The following is a 21,517-nucleotide window of genomic DNA, read 5'->3' on the forward strand; positions in this document are numbered from 1 at the left end:
TGCCCCTCCGACAGTGCGGCGTTCTCTCAGTATTGGCCCTCCGACAGTGCGGCGCTCCCTCAGTACTGCCCCTCCGACAGTGCGGCGCTCCCTCAGTACCGCCCCTCCGACAGTGCGGCGCTCCCTCAGTACCGCCCCTCCGACAGTGCGGCGCTCCCTCAGTACCGCCCCTCCGACAGTGCGGCGCTCCCTCAGTACTGCCCCTCCGACAGTGCGGCGCTCCCTCAGTACTGCCCCTCCGACGGTGCGGCGCTCCCTCAGTACCGCCCCTCCGGCAGTGCGGCGCTCCCTCAGTACCGCCCCTCCGACAGTGCGGCGCTCCCTCAGTACCGCCCCTCCGGCAGTGCGGCGTTCCCTCAGTACTGCCCCTCCGACAGTGCGGCGCTCCCTCAGTACTGCCCCTCCGACAGTGCGGCGCTCCCTCAGTACCGCCCCTCCGGCAGTGCGGCGTCCTCTCAGTATTGGCCCTCCGACAGTGCGGCGCTCCCTCAGTACTGCCCCTCCGACAGTGCGGCGCTCCCTCAGTACCGCCCCTCCGACAGTGCGGCGCTCCCTCAGTACTGCCCCTCCGACATTGCGGCGCTCCCTCAGTACTGCCCCTCCGACAGTGCGGCGCTCCCTCAGTACCGCCCCCTCCGACAGTGCGGCGCTCCCTCAGTACTGCCCCGCCGACAGTGCGGCGCTCCCTCAGTACCGCCCCTCCGACAGTGCGGCGCTCCCTCAGTACTGCCCCTCCGACAGTGCGGCGTCCTCTCAGTACTGCCCCTCCGACAGTGCGGCGCTCCCTCAGTACCGCCCCCTCCGACAGTGCGGCGCTCCCTCAGTACTGCCCCGCCGACAGTGCGGCGCTCCCTCAGTACCGCCCCCTCCGACAGTGCGGCGCTCCCTCAGTACCGCCCCCTCCGACAGTGCGGCGCTCCCTCAGTACTGCCCCTCCGACAGTGCGGCACTCCCTCAGTACCGCCCCCTCCGACAGTGCGGCGCTCCCTCAATACTGCCACTGGGAGTATCAGGCCTAGATTCTGGGGCTCAATCTGAATTTGGGCTCCAGTTGAGCCTCATTTACGGTCCCATGCTGGCAGCCAAGAGGCAGACCGGAACCACGCAATCACAATTCAGACCCGGTCTCCGCCAGGTGAAAGGTTAAGTGGTGACCTGGTGACCCATGAACTCGCCCGGCGACATTTAAAAAAAAATCTCACGGCTAAGATTCGATTGACATCTCCCACTTTTTTCCGCCAGGTACGACCAGATCCCCTCGGGAAGGGGAGATCCCCGGTGTCGACTATCACTTCATCACCCTCTCGGAGTTCCAGGCCCTGGAGAGGGCGGGCGGCCTCTTGGAAAGTGGCAAATTTCACGGTAACTTGCTCTGCACCCTCTGACATGAATCAGTCCTTCGTGAAAGACAGACTTGTGAAATAATACTGAGCGGCCTGCGGGTGGCACTGTCCAGGGAGAGTATAAATACTCAGGCACGGGCCCAGCTTGCTCAGGACATTCTTAACAGGAACTAGTGAAGGACACAACTAGACCTCCATGTTGTAAAACAGTTGATTAAAGCTTGGTTTAACGCTTAGACCAAGTGCCTACTAGTTTTCTTACCTCATTGCACCGTCTCGCATCTCAACGCGGGGGCCTGACGGGGGGCTGGTGCACCATGGGATGGAAGTTAGGTGTCTAACTCGCCCCCTTCGCCCATCACCTCCCCGCTGTGCACGCTGACCTCCCTCCATTGGCTCCCGCTCCGCCAACACCTCAATTTGTAAATTCTCCATCCTCGTGTTCAAATCCTTCCGTGGTCCTCGCCCCCCATCCCTCCCTCCCTATCTCTGTAACCACCTCCAACCCTCCGAGATCTCCGCGCTCCTCCAATTCCGGCCTCTCGCACATCCCCCCTGATTTCCATCGCTCCGCCATTGGCGACCGCGTCAGGGCCCCCGAGCTCTGGAATTCCCTCCCTAACCCTCTCCGCCTCTCTCTCTCCTCCTTTAAGACGCTCCTTAAAACCGACCTCTGTGACCCAGCTTTTGGTCGCCGGTCCCTAATATCTCCTTATGTGGCTCGGGGTCAAATTTTGTCTGGTTTACGCTCCTGCGCAGTGCCTTGGGACGTTTTACTATGTTAAAGGCGCTATATAAATGCAGGTGGTTGTTGTTGAACGATACCCGGGGACTAAAAGGGTTAAATTCCGAGGACAGGTCGCACAGACTGGGTTTGTGTTCCCTCGAGTGTAGAAGATTAAGGGGTGATCTGATCGAGGTGTTTGAGATGATTAAAGGATTCGATCAGGTCGATCGAGAGAAACTATTTCCTCTGGTGGGGGGAGTCCAGAACAAGGGGGCAGAACCTTCAAATTAGAGCCAGGCCGTTCAGGGGTGATGTCAGGAAGCACTTCTTCACACAAAGGCTAGTGGAAATCTGGAACTCTTTCACAGTGTAGAGGGAGCTTTACTCTGTATCTAACCCGTGCTGTACCTGCCCTGGGAGTGTTTGATGGGACAGTGTAGAGGGAGCTTTACTCTGTATCTAACCCGTGCTGTACCTGCCCTGGGAGTGTTGGATGGGACAGTGTAGAGGGAGCTTTACTCTGTATCTAACCCGTGCTGTACCTGCCCTGGGAGTGTTTGATGGGACAGTGTAGAGGGAGCTTTACTCTGTATCTAACCCGTGCTGTACCTGCCCTGGGAGTGTTGGATGGGACAGTGTAGAGGGAGCTTTACTCTGTATCTAACCCGTGCTGTACCTGCCCTGGGAGTGTTTGATGGGACAGTGTAGAGGGAGCTTTACTCTGTATCTAACCCGTGCTGTACCTGCCCTGGGAGTGTTGATGGGACAGTGTAGAGGGAGCTTTACTCTGTATCTAACCCGTGCTGTACCTGCCCTGGGAGTGTTTGATGGGACAGTGTAGAGGGAGCTTTACTCTGTATCTAACCCATGCTGTACCTGCCCTGGGAGTGTTTGATGGGACAGTGTAGAGGGAGCTTTACTCTGTATCTAACCCCGTGCTGTTCCTGCCCTGGGAGTGTTTGATGGGACAGTGTCGAGGGAGCTTTACTCTGTATCTAACCCCGTGCTGTTCCTGCCCTGGGAGTGTTTGATGGGACAGTGTAGAGGGAGCTTTACTCTGTATCTAACCCGTGCTGTACCTGCCCTGGGAGTGTTTGATGGGACAGTGTAGAGGGAGCTTTACTCTGTATCTAACCCGTGCTGTACCTGCCCTGGGAGTGTTTGATGGGGACAGTGTAGAGGGAGCTTTACTCTGTATCTAACCCGTGCTGTACCTGCCCTGGGAGTGTTTGATGGGACAGTGTAGAGGGAGCTTTACTCTGTATCTAACCCCGTGCTGTTCCTGCCCTGGGAGTGTTTGATGGGACAGTGTAGAGGGAGCTTTACTCTGTATCTAACCAGTGCTGTACCTGCCCTGGGAGTGTTTGATGGGACAGTGTAGAGGAAGCTTTACTCTATCTAACCCGTGCTGTACCTGCCCTGGGAGTGTTTGATGGGGACAGTGTAGAGGGAGCTTTACTCTGTACCTAACCTGTGCTGTACCTGCCCTGGGAGTGTTTGATGGGGACAGTGTAGAGGGAGCTTTACTCTGTATCTAACCCCGTGCTGTTCCTGCCCTGGGAGTGTTTGATGGGACAGTGTAGAGGGCGCTTTACTCTGTATCTAACCCGTGCTGTTCCTGCCCTGGGAGTGCCTGATGGGACAGTGTAGAGGGAGCTTTACTCTGTATCTAACCCCGTGCTGTTCCTGCCCTGGGAGTGTTTGATTGGGACAGTGTAGAGGGAGCTTTACTCTGTATCTAACCCGTGCTGTACCTGCCCTGGGAGTGTTTGATGGGGACAGTGTAGAGGGAGCTTTACTCTGTATCTAACCTCGTGCTGTACCTGCCCTGGGAGTGTTTGATGGGACAGTGTAGAGGGAGCTTTACTCTGTATCTAACCTGTGCTGTACCTGCCCTGGGAGTGTTTGATGGGACAGTGTAGAGGGAGCTTTACTCTGTATCTAACCCGTGCTGCACCTGCCCTGGGAGTGTTTGATGGCGACAGTGTAGAGGGAGCTTTACTCTGTATCTAACCCGTGCTGTACCTGCCCTGGGAGTGTTTGATGGCGACAGTGTAGAGGGAGCTTTACTCTGTATCTAACCTGTGCTGTACCTGCGCTGGGAGTGTTTGATGGGACAGTGTAGAGAGAGCTTTACTCTGTATCTAACCCCGTGCCATGTGGGGTTCGGTTTCTCTGTCACTCAGTCTCTCTATTTAACCGTGTGCCTGTTCTCCGTTGCCAGGTAATTATTATGGGACACCCGTGCCCCCCATTGTTCCCACGGATCTCAACCTGACCCTTGACCCCTCCGCGCTGAGGCGCCCCCAGCGCAGCAAGTCGCTGATCCACCTGGAGAAGGGGTCAGGCCGGGGCGAAGGTCGAGCGAGCGGAGACGGAGCGCTGCAGAGGCCGTCAGAGCCCGCAGGTACGGAGCCTGCTTTCATGGCCCCCTCTGGTTTCTTACATCGATCGTTCTCGCCTCCCACCTGCAGGCTGGCCGGGGCGGGGGGCCAGCTTGGAGCGGGACTACACGGAGTAGGAAAGGCTCAGGCTCTATTCCCGGCCTGTGCTGAGTTTACGCAGGATTGCACGGGGTGTACGGCACAGAAAGAGGCCATTCGGCCCAACCAGTCCGTGCCGGTGTTTATGCTCCACTCGAGCCTCCTCCCGTCTTTCCTCATCTAACTCTATCACCATAACCCTCTATTCCCTTCTCCCTCATGTGTTTGTCCAGCCTCCCCTTAAATGCATCGATACTATTCACCTCAACCACTCCCTGTGGCAGCGAGTTCCACATTCACAGAAATCACAGAAACCCCACAGTGCAGATAGAGGCCATTTCGGCCCATCGAGCCTGCACCGACACATATCCCACCCGATCCCCGTAACCCCTACATCAACACACATCCCACCCTATCCCCGTAACCCCACGTATTTAATCCCCCTAACACTAAGGGTCAATTTATCATAGCCAATCAACCTAACCCGCACATCTTTGGACTGTGGGAGGAAACCGGAGCACCCGGAGAAAACCCACGCAAACACAGGGAGAATGTGCAAACTCCACACAGACAGTTGCCCGAGGCCGGATTCGAACCCGGGGCTCTGACGCTGTGAGGCAACAGTGCTAACCACTATGCCACTTGAGCCTCCTCCCGCCTCCTCTTCATCTCACCCCATCACCATATCCTTCTATTCCCTTCTCCCTCATATGTTTGTCTAGCCTCCCCCTAAATGCATCTATACTATTCGCCTCGACCACTCCCTGTGGTAGTGAGTTCCACATTCTCACCACTCTCTGGGGAAAGAAGTTTCTCCTGAATTCCCGATTGGATTTCTTGGTGACTATCTTATATTGATGGCCTCTAGTTATGCTCTTCCCCACAAGTGGAAACACTCTCTCTGTATCCACTCTATCAAAACCTTTCATCATTTTAAAGACCTCTATTAGGTCACCCCTCAGCCTTCTGTTTTCGAGAGAAAAGAGACCCAGCCTGTTCATCCTTTCCTGATATGTACACCCTCGCATTTCTGGTATCATCCTTGTGAATCTTCTCTGCACCTTCTCCAGTGCCTCTATATCCTTTCTATAATATGGCGACCAGAACTGTACGCAGTACTCCAAGTGTGGTCTAACCAAGGTTCGATACAGGTTTAGCATAACTTCCCGACTTTTCAATTCTATCCCTCTAGAAATAAACCCGAGTGCTTGTTTTTTTTTTATGGCCTTGCTAACCTGCGTCACTACTTTTAGTGATTTGTGTATTTGTACTCCGAGATCCCTTTGTTCCTCTACCCCACCTAGACTCGCACCCTCCAAGTGATAAGTGACCTCCCTATTCTTTCTACCAAAATGTAACACCTCACATTTATCTGTGTTGAAATCCATTTGCCAATTATTTGCCCATTCGGCAAGTTTATTAATGTCCTCCTGTAATTTGTTGCAGTCCCCCTCAGTATTGACTATCTCCCCAATTTGGTGTCATCCGCAAATTTAGAAATTGTGTTTTTGATTCCTAAGTCTAAATCGTTAATATAAATTGTGAACAACAGTGGTCCCAGCACTGATCCTTGTGGAACACCACTGCCCACCTTCTGCCACTGTGAATAACTACCCTTTACTCCCACTCTCTGCTTTCTGTCCTGAAGCCAGCCAGCAATCCAATCTGCTACTTGTCCCCTGACTCTGCATTCTCTGACCTTATTCATCAGCCTATTATGGGGTACCTTATCGAAGGCCTTTTGAAAATCTAGATAAATTACATCTACTACATTACCCTTGTCTACTCTCTCTGTTACCTCTTCAAAGAATTCAATTAGGTTGGTTAAGCAAGACTTTTTCCCTTTTGAAATCCATGCTGACTATTCATTATTATATTTTTGGTTTCTAGATGTTCTTCTATTTTCTCCTTTAGTAGGGATTCCATTATTTTTCTTACCACAAATGTTAAGCTGACTGGTCTATAGTTCCCTGGAAATGTTCTATCTCCCTTCTTAAATATAGGTATTATGTTAGCTATCCGCCAGTCCTCTGGCGAGTAAACCCAGGGATGGGGCAGACTAGGCCATGGGATGGAGCAGACTCGACCCAGGGATGGAGGCCCAGGGATGGAGCAGGCTAAGCCCAGGGATGGAGCAGGCCAGGCCCAGGGATGGAGCAGAGTAGGCCCAGGGATGCAGCAGACTAGGCCGAGGGATGGAGCAGAGTAGGCACAGGGATGGAGCAGAGTAGGCCCAGGGATGGAGGCCCAGGGATGGAGCAGACTAGGCCCAGGGATGGAGCAGAGTAGGCCCAGGGATGGAGCAGAGTAGGCCCAGGGATGGAGGCCCAGGGATGGAGCAGACTAGGCTCAGGGATGGAGCCGACTAGGCCCAGGGATGGAGCAGACTAGGCCCCGGGATGGAGCAGACTAGGCCCAGGGATGGAGCAGACTAGGCCCAGGGATGGAGCAGACTAGGCCCAGGGATGGAGCAGACTAGGCCCAGGGATGGAGCAGATTAGGCCCAGGAATGGAGCAGACTAGACCCAGGGATGGAGCAGATTAGACCCAGGGATGGAGCAGACTAGGCCCAGGGATGGAGCAGACTAGACCCAGGGATGGAGCAGACTAGGCCCAGGGATGGAGCAGACTAGACCCAGGGATGGAGCAGATTAGGCCCAGGGATGGAGCAGACTAGACCCAGGGATGGAGCAGACTAGACCCAGGGATGCAGCAGACTAGACCCAGGGATGGAGCAGACTAGACCCAGGGATGGAGCAGACTAGGCCCAGGGATGGAGCAGACTAGGCCCAGGGATGGAGCAGACTAGGCCCAGGGATGGAGCAGACTAGGCCCAGTATGGAGCAGACTAGGCCCAGGGATGGAGCAGAGTAGGCCCAGGGATGAAGCAGACTAGGCCCAGGGATGGAGCAGACTAGACCCAGGGATGGAGCAGACTAGGCCCAGGGATGGAGCAGTCTAGGCCCAGAGATGGAGCAGACTAGGCCCAGGGATGGAGCAGGCGAGGCCCAGGGATGGAGCAGACTCGACCCAGGGATGGAGCAGACTCGACCCAGGAATGGAGCAGACTAGGCCCAGGGATGGAGCAGACTAGGCCCAGGGATGGAGCAGACTCGACCCAGGAATGGAGGTCCAGGGATGGAGCAGATTAGGCCCAGTGATGGAGCAGACTAGGCCCAGGGATGGAGCAGACTAGACCCAGGGATGGAGCAGACTAGGTCCAACGATGGAGCAGACTAGGCCCAGGGATGGAGCAGACTAGGCCCAGGGATGGAGCAGACTAGACCCAGGGATGGAGCAGACTAGGTCCAACGATGGAGCAGACTAGGCCCAGGGATGGAGCAGACTAGGCCCAGGGATGGAGCAGACTAGACCCAGGGATGGAGCAGACTAGGTCCAGGGATGGAGCAGACTAGGCCCAGGGATGGAGCAGACTAGGTCCAGGGATGGAGCAGACTAGGCCCAGGGATGGAGCAGACTAGGCCCAGGGATGCAGCAGACTAGACCCAGGGATGGAGCAGACTAGGTCCAGGGATGGAGCAGACTAGGCCCAGGGATGCAGCAGACTAAGCCCAGGGATGGAGCAGACTAGGCCCAGGGATGGAGCAGACTAGGCCCAGGGATGGAGCAGACTAGACCCAGGGATGGAGCAGACTAGGTCCAACGATGGAGCAGACTAGGCCCAGGGATGGAGCAGACTAGGCCCAGGGATGGAGCAGACTAGGCCCAGGGATGGAGCAGACTAGGCCCAGGGATGGAGCAGACTAGACCCAGGGATGGAGCAGACTAGGCCCAGGGATGCAGCAGACTCGGCCCAGGGATGGAGCAGACTAGGCCCAGGGATGCAGCAGACTAGGCCCAGGGATGGAGCAGACTAGGCCCAGGGATGGAGCAGACTAGGCACAGGGATGGAGCAGACTAGGCCCAGGGATGCAGCAGACTAGGCCCAGGGATGGAGCAGACTAGGCCCAGGGATGGAGCAGACTAGGCCCAGGGATGCAGCAGACTAAGCCCAGGGATGGAGCAGACTAGGCCGAGGCTTGTACCCTGCCAGGTGATACGCCACAGCCGAGCCTGACCCTGCCCTCACTCAGCGGCCACACAGCGGGAGTGATCAGGAGCAATAGCCAGGCCAAGTGATCAAGGGATGGGGGCCTGAGACTCGCTAGCGTCCCGGGCTGTGCGGCCCCTCGTTAGCTCGCGTGGCCACCTTGGAGCGCTCCGGGAAGTGAGACTAATTGCGGACCCTGTGATTCGATGACAGGACAGATAGCAGCCGTGAGCAACGGGCACCTGACTCACGCCGACACCAATCAGAGTGCAGCGCTGGCTGGCAATGGGATCCCAGCGCAGGAGAAAGGGGCAGAGGAACATGGCACCGAGGGAGCAACGGTCCCAGAGGACTGGGAACAGGACGATGGTTCGACGGGAGAAAGATATGGCATTGAGTACGTATACTCCGCATATAACCAGCACCCCCTCACTGTAACACTCTGATATAACCAGTACCCACTCACTGTAACACTCTGATATACCCCACACCCCTCACTGTAACACTCTGATATACCCCACACCCCTCACTGTAACACTGATATACCCCACACCCCTCACTGTAACACTGATATACCCCACACCCCTCACTGTAACACTCTGATATACCCCACACCCACTCACTGTAACACTGATATACCCCACACCCCTCACTGTAACACTGATATACCCCACACCCCTCACTGTAACACTCTGATATACCCCACACCCCTCACTGTAACACTGATATACCCCACACCCCTCACTGTAACACTCTGATATACCCCACACCCCTCACTGTAACTCTCTGTTATACCCCACACCCCTCACTGTAACACTCTGAAAACCCCACACCACTCACTGTAACAGATATACCCCACACCCCTCACTGTAACACTCTGATATACCCCACACCCCTCACTGTAACACTCTGATATACCCCACACCCCTCACTGTAACACTCTGATATACCCAACACCCCTCACTGTAACACAGATATACCCCACACCCCTCACTGTAACACAGATATACCCCACACCCCTCACTGTAACACTCTGATATACGCCACACCCCTCACTGTAACACTCTGATATACCCACACCCCTCACTGTAACACAGATATACCCCACACCCCTCACTGTAACACTGTGATATACCCCACACCCCTCACTGTAACACTCTGATATACGCCACACCCCTCACTGTAACACTCTGATATACCCCACACCCCTCACTGTAACACTCTGATATACGCCACACTCCTCACTGTAACACTCTGATATACCCCACACCCCTCACTGTAACACTCTGATATACCCCACACCCCTCACTGTAACACTCTGATATACCCCACACCCCTCACTGTAACACTCTGATATACCCAACACCCCTCACTGTAACACTGATATACCCCACACCCCTCACTGTAACACTGTGATATACCCCACACCCCTCACTGTAACACTCTGATATACGCCACACCCCTCACTGTAACACTCTGATATACCCCACACCCCTCACTGTAACACTCTGAAAAACCCCACACCACTCACTGTAACAGATATACCCCACACCCCTCACTGTAACACTCTGATATACCCCACACCCCTCACTGTAACACTGATATACCCCACACCCCTCACTGTAACACTGTGATATACCCCACACCCCTCACTGTAATACTGTGATATACCCCACAACCATCACTGTAACAATCTGATATACCCCACATCCCTCACTGTAACACTCTGATATACCCCACACACCTCACTGTAACACTCTGATATACCCCACACCCCTCATTGTAACACTCTGATATACCTCACACCCCTCACTGTAACATTCTGATATACACCACACCCCTCACTGCAACACACTGATATACCCCACACCCCTCACTGTAACACTCTGATATACCCCACACCACTCACTGTAACACTCTGATATACCCCACACCCTTCACAGTAACACTCTGATATACCCCACACCACTCACTGTAACACTCTGATATACCCCACACCCCTCACTGTAACACTCTGATATACCCCACACCCCTCACTGTAACAGATATACCCCACACCCCTCACTGTAACACTCTGATATACCCCACACCCCTCACTGTAACACTCTGATATACCCAACACCCCTCACTGTAACACAGATATACCCCACACCCCTCACTGTAACACTGTGATATACCCCACACCCCGCACTGTAACACTCTGATATACCCCACTCCCCCAATGTAACACTCTGATATACCCCACACCCCTCACTGTAACACTGATATACCCTACACACCTCACTGTAACACTCTGATATACCCCACATCCCTTACTGTAACACTCTGATATACCCCACACCCCTCACTGTAACACTCTGATATGCCCCACACCCCTCCCTGTAACACTCTGATATACCCCACACTCCTCACTGGAGCACTCTGATATACTCCACACCCCTCACTGTAACACTCTGATATACCCCACACCCCTCACTGTAACACTCTGATATACCCCACACCCCTCACTGTAACACTGATATACCCCACACCTCTCACTGTAACACACTGATATACCCCACACCCCTCACTGTAATACTGTGATATACCCCACAACCATCACTGTAACAATCTGATATACCCCACATCCCTCACTGTAACACTCTGATATACCCCACACACCTCACTGTAACACTCTGATATACCCCACACCCCTCATTGTAACACTCTGATATACCTCACACCCCTCACTGTAACATTCTGATATACACCACACCCCTCACTGTAACACTGATATACCCCACACCCCTCACTGTAACACTCTGATATACCCCACACCCCTCAATGTAACACTCTGATATACCCCACACCCCTCACTGTAACACTCTGATATACCCCACACCCCTCACTGTAACACTCTGATATACCCCACACCCCTCACTGTAACACTGATATACCCCACACCCCTCACCATAACACTTTGATATACTCCACACCCCTCTCTGTAACACTTTGATATACCCCACACCCCTCACTGTAACACTGATATACCCCACACCCCTCACTGTAACACTCTGATATACCCCACACCCCTCACTGTATCACTGATATACCCCACACCCCTCACTGTAACACTGTGATATACCCCACACCCCTCACTATAACACTGATATAACCCACACCCCTCATTGTAACACTGATATACCCCACACCCCTCACTGTAACACTCTGATATACCCCACTCCCCCAATGTAACACTCTGATATACCCCACACCCCTCACTGTAACACTGATATACCCTACACCCCTCACTGTAACACTCTGATATACCCCACATCCCTTACTGTAACACTCTGATATACCCCACACCCCTCACTGTAACACTCTGATATGCCCCACACCCCTCCCTGTAACACTCTGATATACCCCACACTCCTCACTGTAACACTTTGATATACTCCACACCCCTCACTGTAACACTCTGATATACCCCACACCTCTCACTGTAACACACTGATATACCCCACACCCCTCACTGTAACACTCTGATATACCCCACACCCCTCACTGTAACAATCTGATATACCCCACACCCCTCACTGTAACACTCTGATATGCCCCACACCCCTCCGTGTAACACTGCTATACCCCACACCTCTCACTGTAACACACTGATATACCCCACACCCCTCACTGTAACACTCTGATATACCCCACACCCCTCACTGCAACACTCTGATATACCCCACACCCCTCACTGTAACACTGATATACCCCACACCCCTCACTGTAACACTGTGATATACCCCACACCCCTCACTGTAACACTGATATACCCTACACCCCTCACTGTAACACTCTGATATACTCCACATCCCTTACTGTAACACTCTGATATACCCCACACCCCTCACTGTAACACTCTGATATGCCCCACACCCCTCCCTGTAACACTCTGATATACCCCACACTCCTCACTGTAACACTTTGATATACTCCACACCCCTCACTGTAACACTCTGATATACCGCACACCGCTCACTGTAACACTGATATACCCCACACCTCTCACTGTAACACACTGATATACCCCACACCCCTCACTGTAACACTCTGATATACCCCACACCCCTCACTGTAACAATCTGATATACCCCACACCCCTCACTGTAACACTCTGATATGCCCCACACCCCTCCGTGTAACACTGCTCTACCCCACACCTCTCACTGTAACACACTGATATACCCCACACCCCTCACTGTAACACTGATATACCCCACACCCCTCACTGTACCACTGTGATATACCCCACACCCCTCACTGTAACACTCTGATATACCCCACACCCCTCACTGTAACACTCTGATATACCTCACACCCCTCACTGTAACACTGATATACCCTACACCCCTCACTGTAACACTGATATACCCCACACCCCTCACTGTAACACTGATATACCCCACACCCCTCACTATAACACTCTGATATACCCCACACCCCTCACTGTAACACTCTGATATACCCCACACCCCTCACTGTAACACTGATATACCCCACACCCCTCACTGTAACACTGATATACCCCACACCCCTCACTGTAACACTCTGATATACCCCACACTCCTCACTGTAACACTCTGATATACCCCACACCCCTCACTGTAACACTGATATACCCCACACCCCTCACTGTAACACTCTGATATACCCCACACCCCTCACTGTAACACTCTGATATACCGCACACCCCTCACTGTAACACTCTGATATACCCCACACCCCTCACTTTAACACTGATATACCCCACACCCCTCACTGTAACACTGATATACCCCACACCCCTCACTTTAACACTGATATACCCCACACCCCTCACTGTAACACTGATATACCCCACACCCCTCACTGTAACACTGATATACCCCACACCCCTCACTGTAACACTCTGATATACCCCACACCCCTCACTATAACACACTGATATACCCCACACCCCTCACTGCAACACTGATATACCCCACACCCCTCACTGTAACTCTCTGATATACCCCACACCCCTCACTGTAACACTCTGATATACCCCACACCCCTCACTGTAACACTCTGATATACCCCACACCCCTCACTGTAACACTCTGATATACCCCACACCCCTCACTGTAACACTCTGATATACCCCACACCCCTCACTGTAACACTCTGATATACCCCACACCCCTCACTGTAACACTCTGATATACCCCACACCCCTCACTGTAACACTGATATACCCCACACCCCTCACTGTACCACTGTGATATACCTCACACCCCTCACTGTAACACTCTGATATACCCCACACCCCTCACTGTACCACTGTGATATACCTCACACCCCTCACTGTAACACTCTGATATACCCCACACCCCTCACTGTAACACTCTGATATACCCCACACCCCTCACTGCAACACACTGATATACCCCACACCCCTCACTGTAACTCTCTGATATACCCCACACCCCTCACTGTAACACTCTGATATACCCCACACCCCTCACTGCAACACACTGATATACCCCACACCCCTCACTGTAACACTCTGATATACCCCACACCCCTCACTGTAACACTCTGATATACCCCACACCCCTCACTGTAACACTCTGATATACCCCACACCCCTCACTGTAGCACTCTGATATACCCCAAACCCCTCACTGTAACACTCTGATATACCCCACACCCCTCACTGTAACACTGATATACCCCACACCCCTCACTGCAACACACTGATATACCCCACACCCCTCACTGTAACTCTCTGATATACCCCACACCCCTCACTGTAACACTCTGATATACCCCACACCCCTCACTGTAACACTGATATACCCCACACCCGTCACTGTAACACTCTGATATACCCCACACCCCTCACTGTAACACTCTGATATACCCCACACCCCTCACTAACACTCTGATATACGCCACACCCCTCACTGTAACACTGATATACCCCACACTCCTCACTGTAACACTCTGATATACCCCACACCCCTCACTGTAACACTCTGATATACCCCACACCCCTCACTGCAACACACTGATATACCCCACACCCCTCACTGTAACACTCTGATATACCCCACACCCCTCACTGTAACACTCTGATATACCCCACACCCCTCACTGTAACACACTGATATACTCCACACCCCTCACTGTAACACTCTGATATACACCACACCACTCACTGTAACACTCTGATATACCCCACACACCTCACTGTAACATTCTGATATACACCACACCCCTCACTGTAACACTCTGATATACACCACACCCCTCACTGTAACACTGATATACCCCACACCCCAACACTCTGATATACCCCACACCCCTCACTGTAACACTGATATACCCCACACCCCTCACTGTAACACTCTGATATACCCCACACCCGTCATTGCAACACTCTGATATACTCCATACCCCTCACTGTAACACTCTGATATACCCCACACCCCTCACTGTAACACTGATATACCCCACACCCCTCACTGTAACACTGATATATCCCACACCCCTCACTGTAACACTGTGATATACCCCACACCCCTCACTATAACACTGATATAACCCACACCCCTCATTGTAACACTGATATACCCCACACCCCTCACTGTAACACTCTGATATACCCCACTCCCCCAATGTAACACTCTGATATACCCCACACCCCTCACTGTAACACTGATATACCCTACACCCCTTACTGTAACACTCTGATATACCCCACATCCCTTACTGTAACACTCTGATATACCCCACACCCCTCACTGTAACACTCTGATATGCCCCACACCCCTCCCTGTAACACTCTGATATACCCCACACTCCTCACTGTAACACTTTGATATACTCCACAACCCTCACTGTAACACTCTGATATACCCCACACCCCTCACTGTAACACTGATATACCCCACACCTCTCACTGTAACACACTGATATACCCCACACCCCTCACTGTAACACTCTGATATACCCCACACCCCTCACTGTAACAATCTGATATACCCCACACCCCTCACTGTAACACTCTGATATGCCCCACACCCCGCCCTGTAACACTGATATACCCCACATCCCTTACTGTAACACTCTGATATACCCCACACCCCTCACTGTAACACTCTGATATGCCCCACACTCCTCCCTGTAACACTCTGATATACTCCACACCCGTCAATGTAACACTCTGATAGACCCCACACCCCTCACTGTAACACTCTGATATACCCCACACCCCTCACTGTAACACTCTGATATACCCCACACCCCTCACTGTAACACTCTGATATACCCCACACCCCTCACTGTAACACTCTGATATACCCCACACCCCTCACTGTAACACCCTGATATACCCCACACCCCTCACTGTAACACTGATATACCCCACACCCCTCACTGTAACACTGATATACCCCACACCCCTCACTGTAACACTGATATACCCCACACCTCTCACAGTAACACACTGATATAACCCACACCCCTCACTGTAACACGCTGATATACCCCACACCCCTACTGTAACAATCTGATATACCCCACACCCCTCACTGTAACACTCTGATATACCCCACACCCCTCACTGTAACACTGATATACCCCACACCCCTCACTGTAACACTCTGATATATCCCACACCCCTCACTGTAACACTCTGATATACCCCACACCCCTCACTGTAACACTGATATACCCCACACCCCTCACTGTAACACTCTGATATACCCCACACCCCTCACTGTAACACTGATATACCCCACACACCTCACTGTAACAATCTGATATACCCCACACCCCTCACTGTAACACTCTGATATACCCCACACCCCTCACTGTAACACTGATATACCCCACACCCCTCACTGTACCACTCTGATATACCCCACACCCCTCACTGTAACACTGATATACCCCACACCCCTCACTGTAACACTCTGATATACCCCACACCCCTCACTGTAACACTGATATACCCCACACACCTCACTGTAACACTCTGATATACCCCACACCCCTCCCTGTAACACTGATATACCCCACACACCTCACTGTAACACTCTGATATACCCCACACACCTCACTGTAACAATCTGATATACCCCACACCCCTCACTGTAACACTCTGATATACCCCACACCCCTCACTGTAACACTGATACACCCCACACCCCTCACTGTAACACTCTGATATACCCCACACACCTCACTGTAACAATCTGATATACCCCACACCCCTCACTGTAACATTCTGATATACACCACACCCCTCACTGTAACACTCTGATATACCCGACACCCGTCATTGTAACACTCTGATATACCTCACACCCCTCACTGTAACATTCTGATATACCCCACACCCCTCACTGTAACACTGATATACCACACACCCCTCACTGTAACACTTAAATATAACCCACACCCCTCACTGTAACACTCTGATATACCCAACACCCCTCACTGTAACACTGATATACCCCACACCCCTCACTGTAACACTCTGATATACCCCACACCCCTCACTATAACACTGATATGACCCACACCCCTCACTGTAACACTCTGATATACCCCACATCCCTTACTGTAACACTCTGATATACCCCACACCCCTCACTGTAACACTCTGATATACTCCACACCCCTCACTGTAACACTCTGATATACCCCACACCCCTCACTGTAACACTGATATACCCCACACCTCTCATTGTAACACACTGATATACCCCACACACCTCACTGTAACAATGTGATATACCCCACACCCCTCACTGTAACATTCTGATATACCCCACACCCCTCACTGTAACACTCTGATGTACCCCACACCCCTCATTGTAACACTCTGATATACCTCACACCCCTCACTGAAACATTCTGATATACACCACACCCCTCACTGTAACACACTGATATAGCCCACACCCCTCACCGTAACACTGATATACCCCACACCCCTCACTGTAACACACTGATATACCCCACACCCTCACTGTAACACACTGATATACCCCACACCCCTCACTGTAGCACTGATATACCCCACACCCCTCACTGTAACACACTAACATAACCCACAACCATCACTGTAACACTCTGATATACCCCACAGCCCTCACGGTAATCCTCTGATATACCCCACACCCCTCACAGTAACACTCTGATATACCCCACACCCCGCACTGTAACACTCTGATATACCCCACACCCCTCACTGTAACACTGATATACCCCACACCCCTCACTGTAACACTCTGATATACCCCACACCCCTCACTGTAACACTCTGATATACCCCACACCCCTCACTGTAACACTCTGATATACCCCACACTCCTCGCTGTAACACTCTGATATACCCCACACCCCTCATTGTAACACTCTGATATACCCCACACCCCTCACTGTAACACTCTGATATACCCAACACCCCTCACTGTAACACTGATATACCCCACACCCCTCACTGTAACACTGTGATATACCCAACACCCCTCACTGTAACGCTGATATACCCCACACCCCTCACTGTAACACTCTGACCTACCCCACACCCCTCCCTGTAACACTCTGATATACCCCACACTCCTCACTGTAACACTCTGATATACTCCACACCGCACACTGTATCACTGATATACCCCACACCCCTCACTGTAACACTCTCTATATAACCAGCACTCTCTCACGGTAAAACTCTCATATACCCCACACCCCTCACTGTAACACTCTGATATACCCCACACCCCTCAATGTAAAACACTGATATACCCCACACCCCTGACTGTAACACTCTGATATACCCCACACCCCTCACTGTAACACTGATATACCCCACACCCCTCACTGTAACACTGATATACCCCACACCCCTCACTGTAATACTCTGATATACCCCACACCCCTCACTGTAACACTCTGATATACCCCACACCCCGCACTGTCACACTCATATACTCCACACTCCTCACTGTAACACTCTGATATACCCCACACCCCTCACTGTAACACTGATATACACCACACCCCTCACTGTAACACACTGATATACCCCACACCCCTCACTGTAACACTCTGATATACCCCACACCCCTCACTGTAACACTGATATACCCCACACCCCTCACTGTAACACTCTCATATACCCCACACCCCTCACTGCAACACTCTGATATACCCCACACCCCACACTGTAACACTCTGATATACCCCACACACCTCACTGTAACACTCTGATATATCCCACACCCCTCATTGTAACACTCTGATATACCTCACACCCCTCACTGTAACATTCTGATATACACCACACCCCTCACTGCAACACACTGATATACCCCACTCCCCTCACTGTAACACTCTGATATATCCCACACCCCTCACTGTAACACTCTGATATACCCCACACACCTCACTGTAACACTCTGATATACCCCACACACCTCACTGTAACATTCTGATATACACCACACCCCTCACTGTAACACTGATATACCCCACACCACTCACTAACACTCTGATATACCCCACACCCGTCATTGTAACACTCTGATATACCCCACACCCCTCACTGCAACACTGATATACCCTACACCCCTCACTGTAACACTCTGATATACCCCACATCCCTTACTGTAACACTCTGATATACCCCACACCCCTCACTGTAACACTCTGATATGCCCCACACCCCTCCCTGTAACACTCTGATATACCCCACACTCCTCACTGTAACACTTTGATATACTCCACACCCCTCACTGTAACACTCTGATATACGCCACACCCCTCACTGTAACACTGATATACCCCACACCTCTCACTGTAACACACTGATAAACCCCACACCCCTCACTGTAACACTCTGATATACCCCACACCCCTCACTGCAACACTCTGATATACCCCACACCCCTCACTGTAACACTGATATACCCCACACCCCTCACTGTAACACTGTGATATACCCCACACCCCTCACTGTAACACTCTGATATACCTCACACCCCTCACTGTAACACTCTGATAGACCCCACACCCCTCACTGTAACACTGATATACCCCACACCCCTCACTGTAACACTGATATACCCCACACCCCTCACTATAACACTTTGATATACTCCACACCCCTCTCTGTAACACTTTGATATACCCCACACCCCTCACTGTAACACTGATATGCCCCACACCACTCACTGTAACACTGATATGCCCCACACCCCTCACTGTCACACTGATATACTCCACACCACTCACTGTAACACTCTGATATCCCCCACACCCCTCACCGTAACACTGATATACCCCACACCCCTCACTGTAACACTGAAATACCCCACACCCCTCACTGTAACACTGAAATACCCCACACCTCTCACCGTAACATTCTGATATACCCCACACCCCTCACTGTAACACTGAAATACCCCACACCCCTCACTGTAACACTGTGATATACCCCACACCCCTTACTGTAACACTCTGATATACGCCACACCCCTCACTGTAACACTCTGATATACCCCACACCCCTCACTGTAACACTGATATACCCCACACCCCTCACTATAACACTTTGGTATACTCCACACCCCTCTCTGTAACACTCTGATATACCCCACACCCCTCACTGTATCACTGATATACCCCACACCCCTCACTGTAACGCTCTGATATACCCCACACCCCTCACTGTAACACTCTGATATACCCCACACCCCTCACTGTAACACTCTGATATACTCCACACCCCTCTCTGTAACACTCTGATATACCCCACACCCCTCACTGTATCACTGATATACCCCACACCCCTCACTGTAACGCTCTGATATACCCCACACCCCTCACTGTAACACTCTGATATACCCCACACCCCTCACTGTAACACTCTGATATACCCCACACCCCTCACTGTAACACTCTGATATACTCCATACCCCTCACTGTAACACTCTGATATACCCCACACCCCTCACTATAACACTTTGATATACTCCACACCCCTCTCTGTAACACTCTGATATACCCCACACCCCTCACTGTAACACTCAGATATACCCCACACCCCTCACTGTAACACTCTGATATACCCCACACCCCTCACTGTAACACTGATATACCCCACACCCCTCACTATCATACTTTGATATACTCCACACCCCTCTCTGTGACACTCTGATATACCCCACACCCCTCACTGTAACGCTCTGATATACCCCACACCCCTCACTGTAACACTCTGATATACCCCACACCCCTCACTGTAACACTCTGATATACTCCATACCCCTCACTGTCACACTGATATACCCCACACCCCTCACTATAACACTTTGATATACTCCACACCCCTCTCTGTAACACTCTGATATACCCCACACCCCTCACTGTAACACTCTGATATACCCCACACCCCTCACTGTAACACTCTGATATACCCCACACCCCTCACTGTAACACTGATATACCCCACACCCCTCACTATCATACTTTGATATACCCCCCACCCCTCACTGTAACACTCTGATATACCCCACACCCCTCACTGTAACACTCTGATATACTCCATACCCCTCACTGTCACACTGATATACCCCACACCCCTCACTATAACACTCTGATATACCCCACACCCCTCACTGTAACACTGATATACCCCACACCCCTCACTATAACACTTTGGTATACTCCACACCCCTCTCTGTAACACTCTGATATACCCCACACCCCTCACTGTATCACTGATATACCCCACACCCCTCACTGTAACGCTCTGATATACCCCACACCCCTCACTGTAACACTCTGATATACCCCACACCCCTCACTGTAACACTCTGATATACTCCATACCCCTCAC

General features: G+C 51.9%; 1 protein-coding gene across 1 annotated transcript in view; it reads left to right on the plus strand.

Moving 5' to 3' along the window:
* The window catches only part of LOC147086833 (membrane-associated guanylate kinase, WW and PDZ domain-containing protein 2-like), a 105,707-nt gene that overhangs the window by 25,660 nt on the left and 58,530 nt on the right, over positions 1-21,517 (plus strand). The window contains exons 4-6 of the mRNA XM_085979017.1: positions 1,243-1,362; positions 4,295-4,477; positions 8,818-9,001. Of these exons, the coding sequence (XP_085835143.1) occupies positions 1,243-1,362; positions 4,295-4,477; positions 8,818-9,001 (487 nt within the window). The remainder of the gene's footprint in view (positions 1-1,242; positions 1,363-4,294; positions 4,478-8,817; positions 9,002-21,517) is intronic.

The sequence above is a fragment of the Somniosus microcephalus genome, unplaced genomic scaffold (genome assembly GCF_052327205.1).
Source record: "Somniosus microcephalus isolate GS21.2 unplaced genomic scaffold, FLI_Smic_1.0 unresolved_chr7, whole genome shotgun sequence".
Taxonomy (NCBI): Eukaryota; Metazoa; Chordata; class Chondrichthyes; order Squaliformes; family Somniosidae; genus Somniosus; species Somniosus microcephalus.